The sequence below is a fragment of the Passer montanus genome, unplaced genomic scaffold (assembly GCF_014805655.1).
Source record: "Passer montanus isolate IOZ18808 unplaced genomic scaffold, ASM1480565v1 scaffold39, whole genome shotgun sequence".
Lineage (NCBI taxonomy): Eukaryota > Metazoa > Chordata > Aves > Passeriformes > Passeridae > Passer > Passer montanus.
In genome coordinates, this window is record NW_024368707.1 from 7,712,029 (window position 1) to 7,734,597 (window position 22,569).

At 48.6% G+C, this 22,569-nt stretch overlaps 2 protein-coding genes across 3 annotated transcripts; one reads left to right on the plus strand and one right to left on the minus strand.

Annotated features, from left to right (window-relative positions):
• The first annotated feature begins 61 nt into the window (after nt 1–61).
• Nucleotides 62–14,499, plus strand: CLSTN3 (calsyntenin 3). The gene is made up of 18 exons (XM_039718072.1): nt 62–128; nt 1,992–2,114; nt 3,067–3,262; nt 3,743–3,951; nt 4,258–4,407; nt 5,059–5,244; nt 5,833–6,102; nt 6,376–6,488; nt 6,568–6,730; nt 7,785–7,841; nt 8,627–8,784; nt 8,967–9,115; nt 9,584–9,810; nt 10,892–11,062; nt 11,606–11,751; nt 11,875–12,010; nt 13,469–13,686; nt 13,774–14,499. The coding sequence occupies exons 2-18, from the start codon at nt 2,039–2,041 to the stop codon at nt 13,942–13,944; spliced, it is 2,796 nt and encodes a 931-aa protein (XP_039574006.1). The 5' UTR covers nt 62–128; nt 1,992–2,038; the 3' UTR covers nt 13,945–14,499.
• An 18-nt stretch (nt 14,500–14,517) lies between these two features.
• LOC120506473 (solute carrier family 25 member 33-like) lies at nt 14,518–22,527 on the minus strand. Of its 2 annotated transcripts, XM_039718090.1 has the most exons (7): nt 22,291–22,527; nt 18,230–18,406; nt 17,618–17,695; nt 17,206–17,306; nt 16,545–16,611; nt 16,064–16,347; nt 14,518–15,962 (listed from the first exon to the last, which is right to left on the minus strand). In XM_039718090.1, exons 2-7 carry the CDS (start codon nt 18,286–18,288, stop codon nt 15,763–15,765), a joined length of 789 nt encoding a protein of 262 aa, XP_039574024.1. In that variant the 5' UTR covers nt 18,289–18,406; nt 22,291–22,527; the 3' UTR covers nt 14,518–15,762. The 2 variants fall into 2 exon arrangements, with proteins under 2 accessions (XP_039574024.1, XP_039574023.1); XM_039718089.1 differs by lacking the exon at nt 22,291–22,527 and having other exon boundaries at nt 18,230–18,462.
• Nucleotides 22,528–22,569: the final 42 nt, after the last annotated feature.

A 22,569-nucleotide genomic window follows, 5' to 3' on the forward strand; every position in this document is an offset into this window, starting at 1 on the left:
GTCAGGGCTACAGGGCGGGTGTGCTGCAGAGCTGTGTGTACCCTGACATTGGCAGGGGCCCCGCGCCGCCGTGCTCCTCCCGCTGCTCTGCCTGTGCGCCGCGCTGCCCGGCAGCTCCTCCAACAAAGGTGAGCGGCGGAGCGCCGCGGGCGCGGTCCCGGGCGGCGGCGGGCGCTCCGCTGGCACCCACCGGCAGCCGGCATTTGTTTGTTCTGCTCTGCTTCCATGGGGCTCTGTGGCAAGGAAAGGCCCCTCACGCTCTGGATTCTCCCTTTCCTTTGTGAATTTGCACTCGGAAACATCTACCCACCTTTGGCGAATTATATTAGATTGACGGGAGCTTTCTTGAAGCTGGTAGGAGTCTGTATCCTGGTAGGAGTCTGTATCCTAAAAATATTCCTAAATTGTTTCTCTATTCTCCAACAACTCATTTCCCGAGAAATCAGATTGGTGATTCCCAAGTTGCAGGTGGATGCAGCAAAGGATTTATCTCTGTACCATCAGCTTGTTACCCCAGCAACAGGGCACATTTGGCATTTATAGCTCTGGATCCCCACCTCGGTGGTGTGGCGCATGGATAGAGCCGGAGCAGAATGGAATCCAGAGGGGACAATGGGCGGGCAGGGGGAGACGCGGGCACTTGCACACAGGGAGGATTCCACCTGCATACTGAGCAGGATGGATGTTGCTCTGGATTTCCTACGCAATGCTTTATAATCCCAATCAATACGCTGGTGGAGAAGTGCCAGCCCACGCTCTTCGCTGCCACACCAGGCTGGATCTGCCCGCTCTGCCCTGCTGGGACATCCCCTGGCTGACCTGTCACCCTGCCTGCTGGCCCCCCGGCCACCCCTGGCAGCACCCCCTGCCCTGAAATGCACAAGTGCTTGGTTGCACAGGATGCTGCCCCTTTTGAGCCAACACATGAGGCCAAGCCAGTGTGGCCTTTCAGAGGACACTGTGCTGCAGAGGGTGGATTCAACATATTGGAAGTAGTGCCCTTGAGGGGAATGGCTCTGTATCCTACTCCCCACCAGCTCCGAGCCATGCTGTGCTCAAAGTGTTGCTGGGTTGTAATAAATCTTGGTCTCCAGGGGGTGGGAGAGTGGGGGATTATCTGGGAATGGGGGTTGTAACTAGGCCATGTAATATAATCTCTGAGGCCCATTTGGCAGGGAGTGGGCATGGGGGAGGGGTTTGTAATTTGTAATGATTTTTTTTCTCTCTCCCCTCCCCTTCCCTCCCCCCAGCCCCTTTTTTTCTCCCTTTCCCTGCCCCGGAGCTTGTGTGATAAAGATTAATTTGCTATTTCTGGGCCTGTGACATTTTTCAGAGCCTCCTGCTGGCTGCTGCCTCCATGCCAAGCCTGGCTGGGCTCCAGCCAACGGGATTAGCAAGGAGGGCCCAAAGGAATATGGTGCTCACCATGGAGTGGGGAAGGAAAGAGCAAGGGGCTCTCAGAATAGGTTGTTATGTGCCCAGGATGGCTGACTGAAGGTGTACCTGGGCATGTCTGTGTAGGTCCTGGGCCTTAGTCTAGAGGGTGCAAGGCACAAGTGATAATGGCTGCATTGTCCCCTGGGAATACCCCAAGAGAAGATCCTTCCATTATGACTTCATTGAACTGAAGGATTTAGTATTTGGAATTTGTCTCCAAGCTGAGGCTACTTCTGCCTCTTGAGTTCACTTTTTTTTTAGCTGCTCCAGCTTTTCTGGGCACCCAGGTGACTCTCCACCTATTTCTAATAAGACTGTAATGAGGACACAAGAAGGAACACATTGTTTCTGAGGAAGTCTCCCATGAGTAGGACTAAATAAAGATAACTTTTTTTCTCCCAGCTTATTTTAGACGTCTTTATTTCTAGAGAAGAAGGTGGTGAGGGTTGGTTGTTACTTGCTAGGGGATGAAATTCTTCTCTTTTCCTACTGAATCTGCAATTGGTAGCTAATACATTCCTGTCCTCCAATCCCTTACCCCAAATCTGCCTCAGCAAACAAGCACAAGCCATGGATTGAAGCCGAGTACCAGGGCATCGTCATGGAGAACGACAACACCGTCCTGCTCAACCCACCGCTGTTTGCTCTGGACAAAGATGCCCCACTGCGCTATGCAGGTAGGTGGGGAACAGCTCTGGCAAGGGTGGAAGGCAGGGAGAGACGTAGGGAGAGGCAGGGACACAGTGACATTCATCACTGTGCTGGATCCTACCTCTCTTCAGGAAACAATCACCTCCAAACCATGTTCCGGAGGAGGTCCCTAGTGAAGTCTGGAGGCAATTTGGGCACAGCTTGATTTAGGATGCTGTGAGCTGTTTCCTTAGGGAGAGGAACTGAGGGTGGAGCCAGCTACTTTTTGACGCAGTTCTGCTATTTCCAAAGATCACATGCACAGTGCTGAGTCTGTGAGCCCTGGAGAAAGCTGGTAGGGCACACTTCCTTGGCAGTGCTACATCCCCTCACAGTGAGCACAAATCCCCGAACAACTGTCCAGGCTATCGGTGGTTGTATTCCTAGTGCTTGCTTAGGCCACGCCTGGAGTTTCCTCACACATTCTTCCCCAGCTTTGGGAGAGTAAACGTGGTCCCTGTGAGCTGAATTTTAGGGTTTAGGTGACCCTCTCTGCAGTTCCCTGCGGTACTCTGCGCATCCTGCGTGTGTGGGTGGATGAGCCATCGTGGATCTTCATGCTCTGGCTATCTGCAGTACATGGCCCGTTTTGCCTCCCTGAGGGATGCGGAGGAGAAATAAGGTGCTCCCCCAGGACTGTGTAGCACTAATGAATGTAGCTTGAGCCTTGTAACCTTCAATCTTTCCTGATGCTGGTCAGGACTCCTTGCCGTGGGAGTATTCTCCAGTAGATGGCAATCTGCACCATTAATGGCTGTAAGGGATAGCAGGAGGAAATCCTAGGGAGAAAAAACTGCTCAAAATGAAGGATGATAATGGGGGAAAATGGAAAGTGTAAGTTAGAAAGGAAGAAAATATGAGAAAGGAAAGAAAGGGATGTAATGTGCTCTCCTCAGTAATTTTCTTTGTCCCCTTCCTCTCTGTTTTTGTGTGTACCAGGAGAAATCTGTGGCTTCAGGATCCATGGGTCAGGGGTACCTTTTGAAGCTGTGATCCTGGACAAAGCTACAGGAGAGGGGCTGATCCGGGCCAAGGAACCAGTGGACTGTGAAGCGCATAAGGAGCACACATTTACCATCCAGGCCTATGACTGTGGAGAGGGACCTGATGGAGCAAATACCAAAAAATCACACAAGTAAGTTCATGCAGACATTGCTGCATGCTGCAAAATGTGATCTGTGACAAAAATGCGAAGGAAAGTTGCTGTGGAAACACTTCCTTTGGCCAGAAGTGTTTTTCTCTAGCCATGACATTGTAACTCAGCATGCTGAGAAGATCCAAAGGGAAATGTTCACTGACTGTCACGTGAGTGAATGCAGGAAGGAGGGCTCTTTGACAGCAGCTTTGAAAAGTGGTGTTTTACATTGCTGCATATAGGTAGGAGGTCCAGATTGCATTATTATTACTTTTGCTCTTTCTGAGTGGTTGGAAACCATTGTCCAAGCACCCGTGTGACAGCACTGTTGCACTGAAATCAAGGTGTCTTTCCTTGTCCTTGCTTTTGACAGCTGGAAATCAGAGTGGTGCACTTTAAAAGAATGGCTTACTCTGAAGTTTAGGTGGTGCATGGCTCGTAATCAGCCCATCAGTTCTTATTGATGCCTCTCTGCACCAGGGCCACAGTGCACGTCCGAGTGAACGATGTGAATGAGTTTGCTCCCGTCTTTGTGGAGAAGCTGTATCGCGTGGCGGTGACGGAGGGGAAGCTCTACGACCGCATCTTGCGTGTGGAGGCCATCGACGGGGACTGCTCACCGCAGTACAGCCAGATCTGCTACTATGAGATCCTGACCCCCAACATCCCCTTCCTCATTGACAACGATGGTAAGGACCCTCACCCACCATGTGCACATCGCTCCTGGTCTCCTGCTCTGCTCCTTCTCTGCCAGCCCCATTTGAAGGCAGAGCTGTGCTGTATAAATTTTCCACCGCTGCTGATCTATCCTGGTGAGAGCAGCAGCATCCATTTTGTGGGATGCTATCACTTGTTACAAAGTGACACTGGGCAGAGTGACTCAACTCTTTTTTGGTTGTTTTTGTCATTGATCAAAGATATGAGTGATTTTTAGAAGGAACGTCTTTGAGGACACTGCCTGTCCTCTACCTTGATCTCTTTGTTTTGCAAACCAGGGAACATCGAGAACACGGAGAAGCTGCAGTACAGTGCAGATCGTGTCTACAAATTCACGGTGACAGCCTATGACTGTGGAAAGAAGAGGGCTTCTGATGATGCTGAAGTGGAAATCCAGGTGAAACCCACCTGCAAGCCCAGCTGGCAGGGTATGAAACCTCCAAACACATTTATATCTTCTCTTTGTTTTTGCTCAGCTACTACTCAGTCCTGCTCATCACGAATGTTTGTATACACACATATAAATTTGTGGGCTCATATATATGGTTCAGTCCTGGCACCAGCCCATCTTCATTGGGGACACAGCAGATGTCTAAGTCTGTGTTGCAAAGCCACTGAAAGGTAAATTCTAACACTGGAAAATAATTTCTTGGATTACTGTGAGCTGCCATGTGTTTGATAAGGCTCATAGACGGTATTCAGCAAAGATTGTTTTTGGGGCTGCTCTTCTGGAAGATATTTGTCTTTTCCAGTGGTGGTGTGTTCCTGCAGGTTCACCTTAGTCAATTAGAATTAAGGGGAAATCAACGCAGCTAAACACCTGCTCTGCCTGATAAGAGAGGCTGACCAACCACAGAGTGATGATACACCAGTATTAGCTGTAGAAGCTGGGACCTTGGACTCTGTGATTCTAGGAAATCTTTGCATGCATTGATGCCAGCTGCCTAAAGCTGTGTTTCCGATGTAGAAAGGGCCAAAAATTTGGACTAATCCGTAGATACCGCTTGTGTGCATGCCAGGTGTTCTGGCCCCGTGTCCTTGGCAGATGCTAATCTCTCACTTTCACTGCTGTCCATTAGGCTGGAACAAGAGGATTGAGTACACCCCTGGTGCAGGCAGCCTGGCGCTCTTCCCCACCATTCACCTGGAGACCTGTGATGAGCCGCTGTGGAACATCCAGGCCACGGTGGAGCTGCAGACAAACCACGTGGCCAAGGGCTGCGACCGGGATAACTACTCGGAGAAGTCTCTGCGCAAACTCTGTGGTGAATTGGTTCTTTCCTGGGCTGAGGGAGGCTGTGGCACAGCACCCTGCCCCTCACACAGCAGACGTGCCGGGGAACACATTCCTCACATCTGCTGTGGTCACTGGGGTGGGAGGACACTGAGCTTGTGTGTTCCACTGAGGGGCAACGGGTGTTCCTGCCCATATCTCATGGAATCATGGAATGGTTTGGACTGGAAGGAACCTTTAAGATCCTCTAGTTCCAACATCCCTGCCAGAGACAGGGACACCTTTCACAAGGTTAGGTTGTTCAAGAGTCTCATTCAGCCTGTCACTGAACACTTCCACAACTTTCTAGTTTTATAAGGGACTATCTGTGCTTTCCTTGCTGGGAATCCAGAGATTTATGTGTATTGTCCCAGTCTGCAGAGTGTATGGGACTTCCCTCAGTGCTGAACAGAAAGTCACCATTCTTCTCCAGATAGGAGAAGGCCTTTAGGCAACTCCTCATCTCCCTGTGCACTGAGACATTACAGTGAGGCTTCCAGTGCCCACTTCATCTGATCCCCATTTCTCAGGCTCCTTATTCTCCCATGCCAACATTCCTGACTTCCTCCCTTCTTGGCAGGTGCTGCCTCAGGAGAGATCGACCTGCTGCCAGTGCCTAGCCCCACAGCAAACTGGACGGCACGGCTCTCGGTGCACTACAGTCAGGACAGCAGCCTCATCTACTGGTTCAATGGCAGCCAGGCTGCCCAGGTGCCTGTGCTGAATGGACCGAATGGCCACGAGGGGCTGAGTGACCACTTCACCCTGTCCTTGTGGATGAAGCATGCCGTGGTGCCCAGCAAAGGCAGGCGGGAAGAGGAGACGGTGATCTGCAGTACAGTGCGGAGCGGTGAGACTTCTCCCGGGGTGGTGACACTTCTGCCCCCTGCCTCTTAACTCCTTAGAAGGGATTGTCCCTGCAGGGGTGAATGTTCCAAAGCAGGACTGGGGCAGGGGTTCCTCCTTAGGAATACAGCTTCTTTAGGTGTCCCTCTTCCTTGGAGCGCTCAAGCCTCCTTTGAGCACACGGTGCTGAGAGCCAGTCATGCATGGCAGCGTGGGCTTCTGGGTTCTGGGACTGCTTGGAGTGTGACACCCAGCTCCCTGTGCTTGTCCCTGGCAGAGGATGGCTACTCGCACTACTCTCTGGCTGTGCATGGCTGCCGGATTTCTTTCCTCTACTGGCCGTTGTTGGAAAGCGCAAGGCCTGTGAAATTCCTCTGGAAGCTTGAGCAGGTGAGGAAGAATTTGCACTCTCCCCGCGTCCTTTCTCCTTCTGCCCTTTGCTGATGCCGTGCTCTGCTGTCTGCCGCAGGTCTGCGACGACGAGTGGCACCATTACGCCCTCAACCTGGAGTTCCCCACGGTGACGCTGTACGTGGATGGCGTCTCCTACGACCCCGCCCTGATCCACGACAACGGCCTCATCCACCCGCCGCGGCCGGAGCCTTCCCTCATGATCGGGGCCTGCTGGGCCGGTGAGTGCGCGCTCCCCGCGCCGTGCTCTTCCCATGAGGGAACAAAGGGGTGGAGGAGACGCAGCAGAGGTGAAAGAGACACCACGCACTATTGAATGATGCAAGTCACCCTGTGGCCATCTTGCCTGCTTGGCACCAAGGCTAGTGTGGCTCCTTCCTTCCTCGTGGACCAAGGTAGTAACAGCTCAGGGGACAGTGTCACTAGCAGCTTCCTGGACAACAGCCATAGAATATGCAATGGATAGCCAATATTCAGGCAGGGGAGAGTTGAAACTCTGAACCTCATTCAGGCACTGGCATTTTTTATATCAAAGCCTTTCACCAGAAAGCAGGCAGTACTATTTATGCTGCTGATTGTGTTGATGGGGATTTCTCTGTCTTGAGGGTTTATGTGAAAAAGTCATAAATCCTTCTGTACAGGAATTGGGTTGAAAGACAAAAATCAGGTTAGGAACAAAGTTAGGCCACTACTAGATTAAAACCTGTTCTATGGAGATGCAAGGCTGCACTTCTCAGATTCTTCAGGTTTCCTGCTAGACTGAAACAGTACAGAACTAAAGGAATTTTCCTACTGCTTGCCTTCACTCCAGCAGAAATTTCTAGCAAGATCAAATCTTTGCTGTACTGCTCCTTCTCTAAGGTCAGAGATGTTCCCACAGCTCTATGTTCTCTTGATTGGCATTTTGCAGACAAGCAATATAGATCAGCTTGGGACCCTCTCCTGGATCTATCTGAGTCTGTAAGGGATGTTGAGAACATAGGTGATGGTGAACATGGCAAATTCCCAAAGTAGATGACATTGGGAAAGGATTGAAAAACTGCAAACACTATAGTTTATCCCTTAAGTCAGTTACTGATCCTACAATCTCACTATCGGCTTCATGAGAGAAACTCTGCCCTCTGCCATCTGTGACGTGCTGCCTCTAGGGCTGCAGGGTGCACTGCCTGGCACAGAGCTGTTCTTGGGGACTGGCCCTTGTAGAGATACTTGCCTGACCCTGTAACTACCATCTTCCAATGCCTTATTGCTCATCCAGGCGTTCTCCTTTTGCAGAAGAGAAAACCAAAGAGAAAACCAAAGGAAGCGAGAACTCCACTGACTCTGTGCAAGGTAGGGAAAAGAAAGAAGATGGATCTCTTCCCCTCTTGACTGTGCATGACTATCACTTCTTGCATGGTGCCTTCCTCATGCAGCTTCCCCAGTCCTGTCCTGCCACCTCCCTCCACCGTGGGAGGAAGCCCCTTATTTGGCAGATTGGTCCTTGATACCTTGGTACCTGTGGAGCATGAAAAGGCTGATGGAAGGACTGCAGCCCGCTTTGAGAGTTGGAGTATGCTTTTTGTGTGGATAAAGAGTACTCATGCCTGATCATTAAAGCTGGTCTCTGAAGAACACAATAGCCATTAGAGACATCAGGAGATGTCACCTCATCCCTAACTATCTGTGGAATGTGTAGTTTCTTTTACAAGCCCTCACAGGAAGCAGAGAGAGAAGGGGACAAGAAATTGTTTCCATCTGGCATTCAGCAGTTTGACAGAAACTTCTCTATGCTACCCACCGTTCACTGCCCTTGTCTTTTTGTTGGTCTGTTTTTCTCACTTTCCCCCATCTGGAATTTCAAAATGTTTCGTCTTCTTTCTTCAGCATCCCCTGTCTTCTTGTTGTCTTTGCTTTTCCATGTCCTGTTCAATCCTCTGTCCCTCTCCACCTCCCTTTAAATCTGTATGTCCCTCACATTGTTGTTTTTGTTGTTTGGGCTTTTCCATGCCCCATGCCCTGCTCTGTATCCCTCTGTGTTCTCTTACCTCTGCATGGCCCTCACACTGTTGCTTCTGTGGTTTTGCTCTCTTCCTCGCCATGTCTCTCACACCCTCCACCTCCCATGTTTCCCTCAGGAGATCCTCTGTCGATACACCACTACTTCCATGGTTACTTGGCTGGCTTCACTGTGCGCCCTGGTAGCTTGGAGAGCCGGGAGGTTATTGAATGCCTGTATGCCTGCCGTGAGGGGCTTGATTACAGTGACTTCGACAGTCTGGGCAAAGGGATGAAGGTATGCCCATCTGCCCAGCTTGCATGGGTCTCCTCCACTCTCCTCCCCAGCCTTGCTTCCCAGGACTTTGCCTGCTCCCCCACCTCAGACAGCTCCCCACCTTCCTCCTATGTGTCTCTCTCAGCCTGGATTCCTGTCACTTGCCAAGCAGCCATGAGTATTTTCTTTTCTTCCACCTCTAGGTTCATGTGAACCCCTCTCAGTCCCTGCTCACCTTGGAGGGTGATGATGTGGAAACCTTCAACCACGCCATCCAGCACGTGGCTTACATGAATTCACTGCGCTTTGCTACCCCTGGGGTCCGGCCACTCAGGCTCACCACTGCTGTCAAGTGAGTGGGCAAACCAGCACCTCTGGCTCACATCAGCAAGAGGGTTGCCTTTCTTTTGACTAAAGCTGCACTGACTCACTTTGTGTTTTAAAATAATTGTATTTTAAGATGGTCTCAAAATGGGTAAAAATCTTCCTGAAAATAAATGATAAATTATTTAATATCCAAATGGATACTGTAGCACTGGTTCCTAGTGCCTATGCAGAACTTCTGCCTGCACTCTCAGTGTTCCAGACATGTGGACTGGTTTTAATTTTCTCTGTGTTTGTCGATGTGACCAAATCACCAGATCCCAGTGGTGTCACTCCTACCACACGTCCCTGCCTTGCTCAGCAGGCTGTAGGGAAGCTTTAGGAAGACTGTTGGAAAAAGGATATTCCCTTCCCTGGAAGTGATGGGCAGGAGGTGATCTTTTATGTTGTTGTTGGAAGCCTGGGGCAACTGATGTTTTTTACTGCTCTCCTTCAGGTGTTTCAGTGAGGAGTCCTGTGTCTCCATTCCTGATGTGGAAGGCTATGTTGTGGTGCTACAGCCTGATGCCCCCCAGATCCTGCTGAGTGGCAATGCCCACTTTGCTCATCCTGCCTCAGACTTTGAGGCTCCGGAAGGAATTCCCCTGTTCCCCAACCTCCAGATCACGTGCTCTATTTCTCACCAGGTGGAGGCCAAGAAGGATGAGAACTGGCACGGTACCGGTGAGTGGAGTACAGGGCAAGGTTTAAGAGACAAGAGTTGCGGTCCTGCAGAGTGTGTAGAGCCCCTGTAATGACACCCTAAAGCGAGAGTTTACAAATTTAGAAGCAAGGCACATTGTCTGTCAATATGTAGGCTAATCGGCTCTTATCCCTTTCTGCTCCTCCTTGTACTTTTTCTATCTACTCAATTCCTTTGCCTCACTCTCTCCTAATTCTTTCCCAGGCTGCTCATTCCTAATCCCTTTTACATTTTACCTACATTTCCCTTATTGAATCCACTGCTGGATGGATATCCTGCCTGTTACTCCCTATACTCCTGCACTTACTTAGTCTCATCCTACTTCCTTCTCTCCTGCTTTCTTTCTTACTTCTTGCTCCCTTTCTTCTCTTCCTGCCTCACTTTTTCCTGTGAAATCCCAGTCAGTTTCCTAACACCCTACAGTATCCTGTTCTTCAATTTCTGTCCATCATGCTCGGATAATTTCTCTGCAGTCTGTGCTCTATGTGTCCATTCACTTCTTTCATATCTTTTCTGGTAATAGGATTTTTTGCTCCTATTTTTCTGTTCAGAAGCTTTGCCTTTCCTCATACAATGATGAGTTCCTTGACTTAAGAGCAGATTGTTCTCAATCCTACTGAAAGCAGTTAGTTATTGAATGTGGTTGCCATTTTAAAGAAGATAAGATCTCAACCATGGTAACCAACAGTGTGAGACAGGGAAAAGCTTTCAAAAGTGTGCAGGGCCTGGGAATGTGTGAGTGTTGTTCCTAATTTGCACACTGTCATTGTCAACAAAGTCCTTACAGCCAAGATGTGTTATCATGAACCAGACTGATAATAGTATGTTGTTCCAAAATAAAGTGACTTTATTATGTGCATAGATAATGTCATTAGAACCATCCTGAAACAAGTAATTAGACTGACAGTGATTTTACTTAAGGTCAGTGCTAGGTGGAGAAGGAGAAGTAATTACATATGATGTGAGCACTCTTAGGTAAGCAGGTTCCCCTCTGAGTAAATCCTTCCTTCTCTGATGGCTGTCTGGCTTTCTGGCCATATCTCCTTTCTGTTTGCATCTCAGTGACAGACACACGAATGTCAGATGAGATTGTGCACAACCTGGATGGCTGCGAGATCTCATTGGTAGGAGATGACTTGGACCCAGAGAGGGAGTACCTGCTCCTGGATGGGGCACTGCTGCAGCAGCGGGGCCTGGAGCTCGCTAACACCTCTGCCTACCTGACCATCACAGGTACGTCCTCCCCATGGTCACAGCTGTCTAGCTGTGCCTGTCACCGACTGTCAGGCATCACTGGGAGAAGCACTTGACCTTAGGATGTGTTGGTGTATTTGTGACACTGAGATATAATAATTTCCTTGGGGAGGTGGCTTTTCCTCTAGCACAAAGTGCTGGTGTCAGCTCTTACCCAGACTTGTATCATTCCTCCTGACTTACTCCTTGGGGTTTGGTGTTCTCAGGTGTCACTAGCATTTTGCATGACATGACAGGGACAACATATCCCACAACTTGTGGACTGGTACAACACTTTTGTACTCTCCAGAACGTAACAGGGCTGTTGCTCTCAATCCTTCCTTCCCTTCCACTTGTTTTAGCGATGCAAGCAGGGATTCCATCAGGTCCTCCACAGCCAGCTCCATCTCTGAGCCCTTCCCAAAATTAACGAACCCAGCATTGCCTTGGATCCCTCTTTAGTCTCTAGCTGCTGCAGGGTTAGGATGCCAGGTGACTTTGGAGCAGGAGCTTCCTCACCCCACCCCTCTCTTCCTGTCTCAGGCGTGGAGAGCATTGCGGTTTATGAGGAGATCCTACGCCAGGTCTCCTACCACATCAACCACGGTGCTGCCCTCTATGAAAGGAAGTTTCACCTGTCCTGCACTGAGATGAACGGACGCTACTCCAGCAATGAGTTCACTGTCGAGGTATGAGACTGATACGTGCACACAGAGATTCTGCTGCAAGCGTGGGCGGGACATGGTGCATGGGAATGCATAGATTGTGCCATGGGCACAGGGTTGAGTCCCCTCACTCTGGTCTTTCTGCAGGTGAATGTTCTGCACAACATGAACCGAGCTGCTCATCCTAACCACATTCTGAGCTCCCAGCAGTTTGTGCACCGAGGCCATCATTTACCCGCAGAGCTGTCTGGGCACAGTTTGGCAAGCACCCACAACAACCCAAGTATGTAACACTATCTTTTGGGTTTATTCCTTTAGATCGGGATGCTCATTTTCTGATATCCTGGCAGAATCTATTGTGGAGGATTCCTCTCTGCACTCATTATCATTATTCTCATTATATTGTCCTGTTCCACTCGTCGTTAGCCAGTGGACTGCAGTCTTTGTCAGATTGTATTTTAGAGCACGCTGCAACAATCCTCTTGTGGGATATTATCTTCTTGATGTAGAAGCAGACTGAATTCTACACCTCAGAGGGTCTAAAAAGAGTAACTGTAAGCTGACTTCATTCATGCACCTTGCAAAGGTGCTTTGTGGGCTTGTGTAAAGTAATTTCAGAGAGAAGCTTCAACAGCAGGAGAGAAAAGTGAGTCAAGACTGACACTGCTCTAAAGAAAGAAATGGGAGTAGGTGGTGGTCAGCAAAGCAGGAAAATACAGGAGATGGCACCACACAGACAAGAAAAGAGGAGAATTCTTGCCCCCGAAACAGAGAGAGAGGCCTGAAAGCTATACTAGATGTTTGTCTGTGCTGGTAGCCCTGTGCCTCAGGCGTGACCACACTCCAATCGGTTCCTTCTGGGCTGTGAAAGCTCTGGGACTTGTTACAGACATTTTGGTCCCCTGTAGTAGGGAACAAACAAGGCACCTTTGAGCTAGCTTTTGCTGCAGCTTCCAAAGTAGCTGATCCCAAGCTGTTCCAGTCCTGCAACTAGCACTGCAGGTGCAGCCTGTGCATTTGCCAGCCTTTGCCTCTCCCTTCCCCAGCTCTGCCTGATGGCAGCAGCAATTTTGTCCCTTGCACAGAACCATACAAACAAATTTGTGGAGGGCCTAGATAGATTTTGCAGGGAAGGTGGTTATCTGGGGAGTTGAGGGTCAGTCTACAGGCATAAAACAAACATGTAGGAGCTGGGCTAAGGGTTCTTAGATGAATTTCAGGTTTTCTCCTATGGAGAAGCCAGACTTTTGCCACAGCACTAGTCAGAAGTCCATCATAGCATTCACATCTGCTCCATGTGTAGTGAAGGCATCTTTTGGCTTCTTGCTTTCTCTACTGCTTGCACAGAAATCACACTCTATGAAAATCATCCTTGAGCCCTTAGAGGCTGTCCCCAGCACACATTTCTCCCTCCCAAGAGCAGGATATAGATCTATGTGGTGCAACCCATTCTGGCAAATTCTGCAGACTAAGATGTGCAGAGTCTACAGGCCAGGAACTGCCTGTGCCCAGGGGCACAGAGAAGTCAGGCTGTGTTCCTGTTAAGATGTGCAGAGTCTACAGGCCAGGCTGACATCACAGGAACTGCCTGTGCCCAGGGGCACAGAGAAGTCAGGCTGTGTTCCTGCATGGACCAAAAACCCAGGCTCTGCCCAGGGATAGCAGTTCCTGCATGTCAGGTTGGAAATGCACGTTTCTGTGACGGACTCTAGACACAACTTCTCGCTTTCTTTCTCCAAAGTGGTCCCCAGTGCTGCCACTGTCATCATCGTGGTGTGTGTGGGCTTCCTGGCACTTATGGTGGTCCTCGGCATCCTGCGCATCCACTCCCTGCACCGCCGGGGAATGGGGCAAGAGGTCCCTGGGGCCGCTGAGTCGGGGCACAGCAGCACTGGAGGCAAAGAGAGCGACATGTTCTGGGACGACTCGGCCCTCACCATCATCGTCAACCCCATGGAGGTGAGGAGCGGCCCCTGCGGCCGGGGCTGGGCGGGCAGCCGGCTTGTCAGACCCTTCCTTCCCTCACCCCGTATCTCACCTCCCCAGTCCTACCAGAGCTGTCAGGAGAGGGCAGCAGGGAGCGTGGAGGGCAGAGCTGGCGAGGGCATGGAGGATGATGACGACAGCACCGACTCGGAGACACCCGACTCCCCGGACAGCAGTGACATGAATGACCGGCACATCATCGGCAAAAGTGACGTCTCTCACCGCTACTAGGAGCTTTAAAACACCCGCCCAGTGGATCCCCCAAAACATATGGCAGGAAGGAGGAGGTGTCTTACTTTCAACTTCTTTCCTCCCCCACCGTGTACACATGTGCTCCTCCCTCACTGATCATTTCTGCCTCCCATGTTCCTTCATCTTCTGCCGTTCTCATTGTGGACATTCCCCACATTATTGACCCCCCGTCTGGCTCTCCAGAAACATGTGTCAGGGCACTTACACATGATGGTGGCACGGTTCAAACTGTGATGCAGGTGTTGGAAAGAATGGAAATCTGAAAGGCAGAGCCAGCCACAGGGCTCAGAGTGGGGTTTCTCACAACCCCTCCCCAGATATTATATATATATATTGTATATTTTTTCAATGTTGTCATTTGAGGTTTATTCTCGTTTCATGCAAAAAAAAAAAAACAAACAAAAAAACAACCAACAAACCACTGCAGCTTTGTGTCGCTTTGTAAAATTGTCAATACTCCTAATACTAAATGAATGAAGGTAAGAAAGATGAGGAAACAAAGTGGATTTTAAAATAAATGGATTTCAAATAAAACACTGAGGACTTCTGCAGTTTTTCACTACAACCAGGGAAAGAAGTAGTGTAGCCTTTAATGTGAAACTGGAGCTTGTCCAGAGCATGTATTTACTGAAATGACTACCTTATCTCGGGGAAGGGTTACATTTTTTAGCATATGTGATGAAGCAAGAAAAACACATCACTCACTACCCTACCCGCGTGCCTTTCTGAGAATCAAAATGCTCTGTAAACACAATGTAGCCTTCCCAGGACTCAGTGCTAGGGACCAACAAAGGAAGAGAAGGCACTCAAGCCTGTCCCAGGCAAATGTAGCACATGCAGCAAATTGAATTCTTGAACACAGGAAAATAAATAAGGCTCTTTCCATACACTTAGTGTATCAGAAACAGGCCAAATCTCCTTAGCTTCATCCATCTTCTCACACGATCTGCCTTCTTTATCAGTATGATAGAGTACTTTTTATACCAGGGGTTCCAGCTTGTAGAACAGCCCCAGCACTTCCTCTTTCTGCTGAGCATGGAGGGAATGGAAATACAACAGATGCTACCACAACGTGGCTGTGAGCCCAGCAGCAGCATGAGTTGGTAGGACAGTGTTTCAGAGCAGGTTGTGCTTCTTCCCTGGATCTACTTGGTCTGGTTTTTCAGACCCTGCAAGACAAAAAGGGGCTGTCAGCTGCCTGACTCATCTTGGGGCAATGGCTGCAACATGTGAGGGACCCACAGGAAAATTCTGCAATTTGTTGGCAGCCAAGGTTGAGAAATCCTCCTTAAGGGCAAGAAGGCAGTGCGGTAGGTGAGAGTGGAAGAGCCCCTCTGAGGGCAAAGGTTGCAGCACAAGATCTCTGCTTCCTGCAGCTCTCTCAGATGTTTCTCTCAGCCTGTCTTCATGCCCAACTGTGCCCATGTATGGTTGTTACTGGGTCCAAAGAAGTGAACATGCTGGGGTGAGACACTCTTACACTTTTCTGCTTTGTCTCCTTCCCAGTAAATTCTATGCCTTTGTTTCATCAAGGGAGTTGACAACAGGAACTGTCAAACCAGTGCCCTGACATCTTGAAGCACTGGAATAATTCAAGTCTCCAGAAGGAAAAAAAAGGCTACACTGTGCACATTGGAGCAAAAAACTTGGCACAAAATAGTCGTTGTGTCCTGAGAATGCCTGACCCAGATCTGATCTGTGACAAAAAGCACCACCTCTGAGAGCCCTGCAAAAGACCAGGTCTCAGGACCACGATGTCCCTGCACCTCCACAGCAGCCTGAGCCAAGTGCTACAGCTTACAAGGTGGAAGAGGCCAAATGTACGATGAGTTCATAGGTGGCCATCATGATGGCTGCGTTTGGGATCTGGCGGATCAGGTGCGCCAGCAGCCCCCGGTACAAAGCCAAGGGTCCCTCCTCATGGACCACGAGCTGCAGAGTCTGAGTGAAGGAACGGTACCGCGACCCCTCCTCTCGCAACCGCGTGCGAATGACCTCTGCAGAGACAAGGAGGGAAGTCACACATTAGCAGGTGGATCCTGCAGGCATGGCATCTCCCATCAAGGGGAACAGAAGCAAGGAGAGTGGACCCACTCACCGTGTGGATATGCAATGCACGTAGCGCATGTTTTGGAGACAGCAGCAGCGCTCATTAGTCCGAAGAAATCATTGTTGTTTGGTGGAAGTGTGAGTGATGGGGAATGGGAATGCTGGCTGTTTCTCAGCTCTTTTTTCAGTGCTTCATAGATGACAAAGTGTATGATGGTCTCTGACACTCCGGCATAGGAGGCAGTGATGCCACGGTAAAATCCACGCAGGCCTTCTGTGCGGTACACATGCATGGCACACTGGAGAGCATTGCTGGCCATCTCCCCCTTCACCCTGGGAAGAAGGGAGAGGGTTAGGGCAGCATACTGCACCCCGACCCACAGTGCTGGTGAGAACACAGCCATAAGCCTCTTGCCCAGCCTATGGCTTGCCATGTTCTGATGAGAAATCACAGACCTCTCTCTGCACACCAACCCCCAAACCAATAATGATGTGACATGGAGTGGCTCTGCACTGCCGGCCTGCCTTACCTGGCTTCCAGCTGCATCCTGGTTTTCACTAGCCAGATGGGGTTGGTGAGTGTGGCTGAGCTAATGCCTGGGGAACAGAAGAGGAAGACAGCCGTGAGTGCCAGGATCACGCTGACAGTTTGTGAAGAGGTGCTGATCCATCAGCTCTCAGAGCTCTGCTTGGCAAGCTGCAGGCATTTGCAATTTGAGAATGACCTTGAGAAGAGATATTTAGGGCAGACTATTTGATTCTCCTCCTCCCCTATTCCAGCCTTTGTCTAGTGGTAATTAGCTCCTCTGCCTCCAACAAAACCCTACTACAGGCCCGGGTGTTACAAAGAGGCAGGAAACAGAATGCTAATTTTTCAAGAGTGGAGGATTTTGTTAGAGAACTAGAATATATCAAGAGAAATGGTTCTGTGAGTGGTCTAAATTACACACTGCCTTCTTTCCCTCACAGCAGAATAGAGCTCATGATACCAGCTGAAGGGCTAAGAAAAGACTTCAAGAGATGAGCCTGTGAAGAATGAAGAGTGAGAAAACAATGTGGTTACTGAAGGAACTCATTTCTCCACATGTGGAGGGAGAAAACTTCAGAGCAGCAATGGAGAAAGAATGAAACACAGAGGCATTTCCAGACAGAAGGACCTCTTGGCTTTGATTTGAGACAGAAAAGGCTCACCTGCACAGGCTGCTGCTAATATGTGTACTTCCTTGGACTCCGGTACCAAGACAGTATTAAGCCTCTCTTTAGTAGCAGAATAGGCAGCAAAATATATAGCCCTGATTGGAAAAAGATACAGAAGAGGTTACAGCTCCTCTATGAAGAGCACAGACACTACTGTGTGGTCTCACTCCAACTTTTCTTACTCCCATCACAGCTCTGTCTAACGTGACACCAGATAGCATTTACACCTGGCCCCCAGCAATCATCTTAACACTATGATCAGAAGCTCCAGAAGATGTCTGTGTGAAGGGGTCCTGTGGCACATGAGCACAAGGCCCAGACTGCTTTCAGAAAGTGGAGTGGCAGTTATGACACAGGTCCCTCAGAAAGTGTACAACACGAGGCACTGTCATGGAGCAGTACTCACCGGGAAGGAGCAACCCCAGCGAGGTTTGGACCCAGACCTCGGAACAGGGATCGTTTGCCTTCCTTCTCAAGGATGGTCCTACAGAAGGAAATGAATAGAGAAATCAGCAGAATAACTAAGCTGGGGGCTCTCCTGTTCTTCCTCCTTCTTTGCTCTTCAGTATTTCTTGCAGCACCCTCTCCTCACCTCCCATGTTATCCTTTTTCTGCCTTGCTCTCATTTTCTCTCCAATCACTTCTCCTCTCTCTTTCAGCCATAGAATCATGGAACTACTTGGGTTGGAAATGACCTTAAAGATCATCTAGTTCCAGCTACCCTGCCATGGGCAGAGATACTTTTCACTAGTCATTGCATCCTATTCTTGATAATGCCATCTCTCTGGGTCTGATCCAACCACTAGCTGAGAAATTTCTCCCAGGACCCTAAGGTGCCCTGCAGAGCACAGATCACTAGTGAGAGGCAGATATACCTGTGCTCTGATCAAACTTTCTATTGCACTTGTGGCTTCCAGAGCTTCAGCTCAACTCTCTTTCTCTCTCCCCCCACACCCTCCCTGATGGCCAAACCATCACCTCCCTGGTGCTAACAGGCACACTGCCCTGTCCTACTCACCTCAGCAGCTTGAGCACTCCAGGAGATGGTGGGGTGGGATTCATCAGCCTCACACTCATCCCTGGCAGCTGTATCTCTGGGACGCACAGAGGTCTCAGTGCCAGCTGGGATGACTGCAGACGTGTCTTCACCACTTCCAGGGGACAGGTCAGGATGGCTCCAGCTGTTCCACCACATCTAGGGCACAGCAGCACACTTAAGAATGACCTCTGTGCCATAATAGGGCAATAATTCTGACCCTGCTTGTGCACAACTTCTCTCCTCTGGGAGAGGAGGTTAGTACCCCAGCCTGTGTCACACATGACCTCCTGCTCTGACACTGATTAACGTAGCAGCTCAGCTTGGGACATCATCTGGCAGCCTCACTCTGAAGCCTTAATCAGTATTTGAGACAGAGAGTCCCAAGTCCATGGGGACGCAGCAGTCCCCCAGAGCAAACATTTCTGCTGCCCACCCTCACTGCAAAGCCTTCTGCTGAGCTCACCAGGCACCATGGCCCGCACTTTGCCACAGCCACACCGGCTCACAGAGGGGCAGCACAGAACTCTGCCACCTCTCAGCCTGCCCGTGTCCTTAATCCACAATTACATCAGACCCACATTGGCAAGGGCCTGTAAGCAAGATCTGTAGTTTCTGCCAACAGCCAGGCTTTCTCCAAGCCTGGCTTGCTTAATGAAAGAGGACTCTGACCTTCAGCAGGCAAAACCTATTTTTGGAACTCATAACCATCTCCATCACACTGCAGGAATGCTGGAAGGACACATATCCCCTTTTCCCCTTTCCACCACCCAGGGACAAGTCAGAACCGACACATTTGGTTCTCAGCTTCTGCCCCTCTAAATCCTTTGACTGATAAATCTGCTCTTCTAGAGAATGCTCAGTACCCGAAAAACCATTTTGAGATGAATTTACATGCAAACCATGCAAGAGGCTTTGACAAACCGACAATCATTCACATCTGCTACAGCCAAAGTTGCTTCGTTTCACAAGAGATGGAGGCTTAATAAAAAGCTCACTCTGCTCCAAAGAAAGAAAAGCCAACCAAAGAGCTACAAGATATCAGGGAAGAGTCAGGTATATAACCAGAATTACATATGACAGTGCAGGATAGCAAACAATGAAAGTTCTGAAGAATTATTTTGAAAAAGTCTATGTAGCTCAGTGAACATACACAGTATCCTCACAGCCTTTGCTCCTAAGGCTTCATTATCACTGCCAAGAGGAACGGGGTTAAAAAAAAAAAAAAAAAAAAGAGGCCTGGATGCCTACTGCACATCCAAGAGTTGAAGATATGGCAGCAAGGAGATTATGCAGCTAATGATGCCAGCAACTAGCTATGCTATTCCCTAACACTCATGTGGCTTTGTCAAGCCCTTGGCAGATGTACACAGTGGTGGTGATGACTTGCAGAGCAGTCCATCAGCAGCAATTTCCCTCAGGAGGTGTATGATGAGTGGTGGGAGTCTGGCAACGTTCTGACTCCTGAATTTAGCTCCAGCTCAGAAGACAGCACATGGCAAAGCAGTGAACACCCTGGCTCAGGTTCTCTGGGTGAACAAGCTGACCAAGCACAGACTTCAACACAGCCTACGTAGCAATCCAGAGCTGTATGAGGCAGAGTCTGCTTTCACAAAGGCCACGTTGATTCTTCCCACACAGACCATATTCACTCAGGGGTCCAACAGTCCTGTTCTTTACCTTAGATTCTATTAATTTGTCTTATACAGGCTCCAGACTTACATGCCTGTTGTTTCTTTGACCAGAAGTACAGTCTCCAGCTCAGGAGAAGACTGAGTACAGTGGTGACAGATCAAGGTCTAAAAGGTCCGAATAGGGCAGTTTCATCTCCTTATCTAAAAGCTGAGCAAACAATACATCAGGAAAACACTGAGAGAAGCAATTGCTTGGTATACTAATAATTCTTCTCTCTAATAGTGCATAAGGAAACAAAAGTTTATATAATGTTCTCTTAATATCTAATTTCTTCAAGAACTCCCCACCTGCAATGGTCAGGATTTGAATTTGAACACACACTTCCAGTATACATAAAACTTTCCTGACATCATGTTCTTGAAGTTACAGATAATAAAAAAGTATTATAAAAGAAATAATAACAATTAAAGAAATCATTACTCCTTAGCATAGTGGCCATTTAATCAGGAGAAAGAGAGTATGAAGTGAAGGGCCACTATGAGCTGCTGTGCCTCAATGGCAAGACTAAAAAGGAAAAAAGAACATCCATTAATTAAAGCTAAGGAAATGAGCTCTACCAGTTGTTCAAAACTAGAAGAAATCTCAACTGTGATGTATTACTGTGCATTACATGATGACACAGCTGCTTACACTCTATGGAAGACATAGATCTGCAAAATTCTTCTGTTTCAGGAGAAATGGAAAATTATGTGTCATTACTGTAGAAGCAGGAACTAAAGCAATTTCTGCAAAATAGGATGAAGAGGAGCAGTTGAAAACGAGTACAACATGTACCCTCAGAGGAAAGCTGCAGAAAAAAGTGCTAATTGAAGAAGGCGGGTAATTTTACCTCAGAAAATGGTACTTGCCTCTAGATCTTGCTTTCACATTTTAAAGGGAAAACTGACAAGTTTGAGGTGACAGAAAAAGAAGATTAGTTGAGAAATACAAAAGACACTGCTAACATTTTTTAAGTGATCTAAAAAGTGTACAAGCACATGCACAGAGGTGACAAGGTTTACTGGTAATTCATGTTAGCTCTCATTTAGGCTAGCCAAAAATTAAGATGGGTTGAGGATCTTTATTTAAGAACAGCAATTCTGGGTCAGACAAACCTGCAGTTAAACCAAGTTTCTGCCTGGAACACACAGAAATAAAGGTCACCTACAGAAGAGTAGGAGAAATACCTCCAGAACACTCTCCCAGCTTCCCACAATTTTCAGTTCAGAGATTTCCTCAGCCAGAAATGTTGCCTTGCTTTTAGTAGCCTTCAACACATTCTTTTTCATTCATCTTTTTAAAATGCTTCCTGGGCACATAAGAAGCCTTTACCTTCTGCTATCCTGTTGCCAGGAGTCCCACAGTTTAACTGCACACTGTGGGAAGAACTATGTTCTTGCATTAGTTCTGAACAAACCTCTCTCAAGTTTCTTTGGCTGGTCCCTGGTTCTTACACTGGAAGACAAAGTGGAGAACTGTTCCTTCATGTTTTGTTTTGTTTCATTACATAAAACAGTAATATTAAATATAGTGCAGCAATAAACTGAACTTCTCATTCATCTCTTATTCGTGTTATTATTCTCGGGGTTTTAATTTGCTGTAATTCAGAAGTATTACTTAATGGATGAGGACAAGATACACAGACTAACAAAGTTCCCACTAGTGACATTCCTGTCACAAACCAAACTCTCCGTTTTTCAGGAACCATGGTGGAAAAAGATGAAGAAAAGCTTAAGGTGTTAGCTGTAATTCAGGAGTATTACTTAATGGATGAGGAAAAGATACACAAAGTTCCCACTAGTGACATTCCTGTCACAAACCAAACTCTCCGTTTTTCAGGAACCATGGTGGAAAAAGATGAAGAAAGGCTTAAGAAGAAAGCTAAGAAAGATAAATGTATTATATAAGTCTAATATGCAAAGAATATATAGTTCAAAGGATAAATTAATAAAAGAGAATAACATATACAAAATAACAATGGGAACAGAGAGGACAGGTATGCATATGCAAAGATTGACATAGCACAAGAACTGGCCTAGCTGCAGAAAACTGGAAATCTACTAATTAAAAGCAATTAAATTATGTGCCTTATTGTACATGCTGTATCACAGGCCTCACTGTCACAGACTCTAGCAGGTTGGTGGGATTTGGAAAAGAATTAGGTGGCTGCCTAAGCAGAGGACTTGTGCAGTTACTCAGCAAAGTCCACAGGACCACATTACTTTCTGCTTTAGGGCACCACAAACTTGAAGCTCATTGTTTTGAGACTTTAAAGAGAGGAAGGGGGAGACGCCACGAGACAAATTACTTGCTCAGGGCCACTCTTCGAATGCAGAGAGGCACGGCCGGGATCCAAGCACCTGACTCACCAGAATCAGCCGCACTATTTAAAGCCAGAAAAGTGACACAGGAATCTCAGCCATGCTCTGATGGAGAGAGCCGGGCGCACCACCTGCCCCGCTGAAGAGGCCTCGTGGCGCTCCCGCTCAGCACGCCGCTTCCCTCGCCCCGCATCCCCGGCAAGCTCCGCCTGGACGAAACTCCGCGTCCCACAGGGCGGCTCTCCGTCTTCCCAAGCCGCCGAGGCAGGCATTCCCCGCGGCGCTGCGGGGCTGCTCCACGCCGCCGAGCCCCGAGCGGGACCCGCC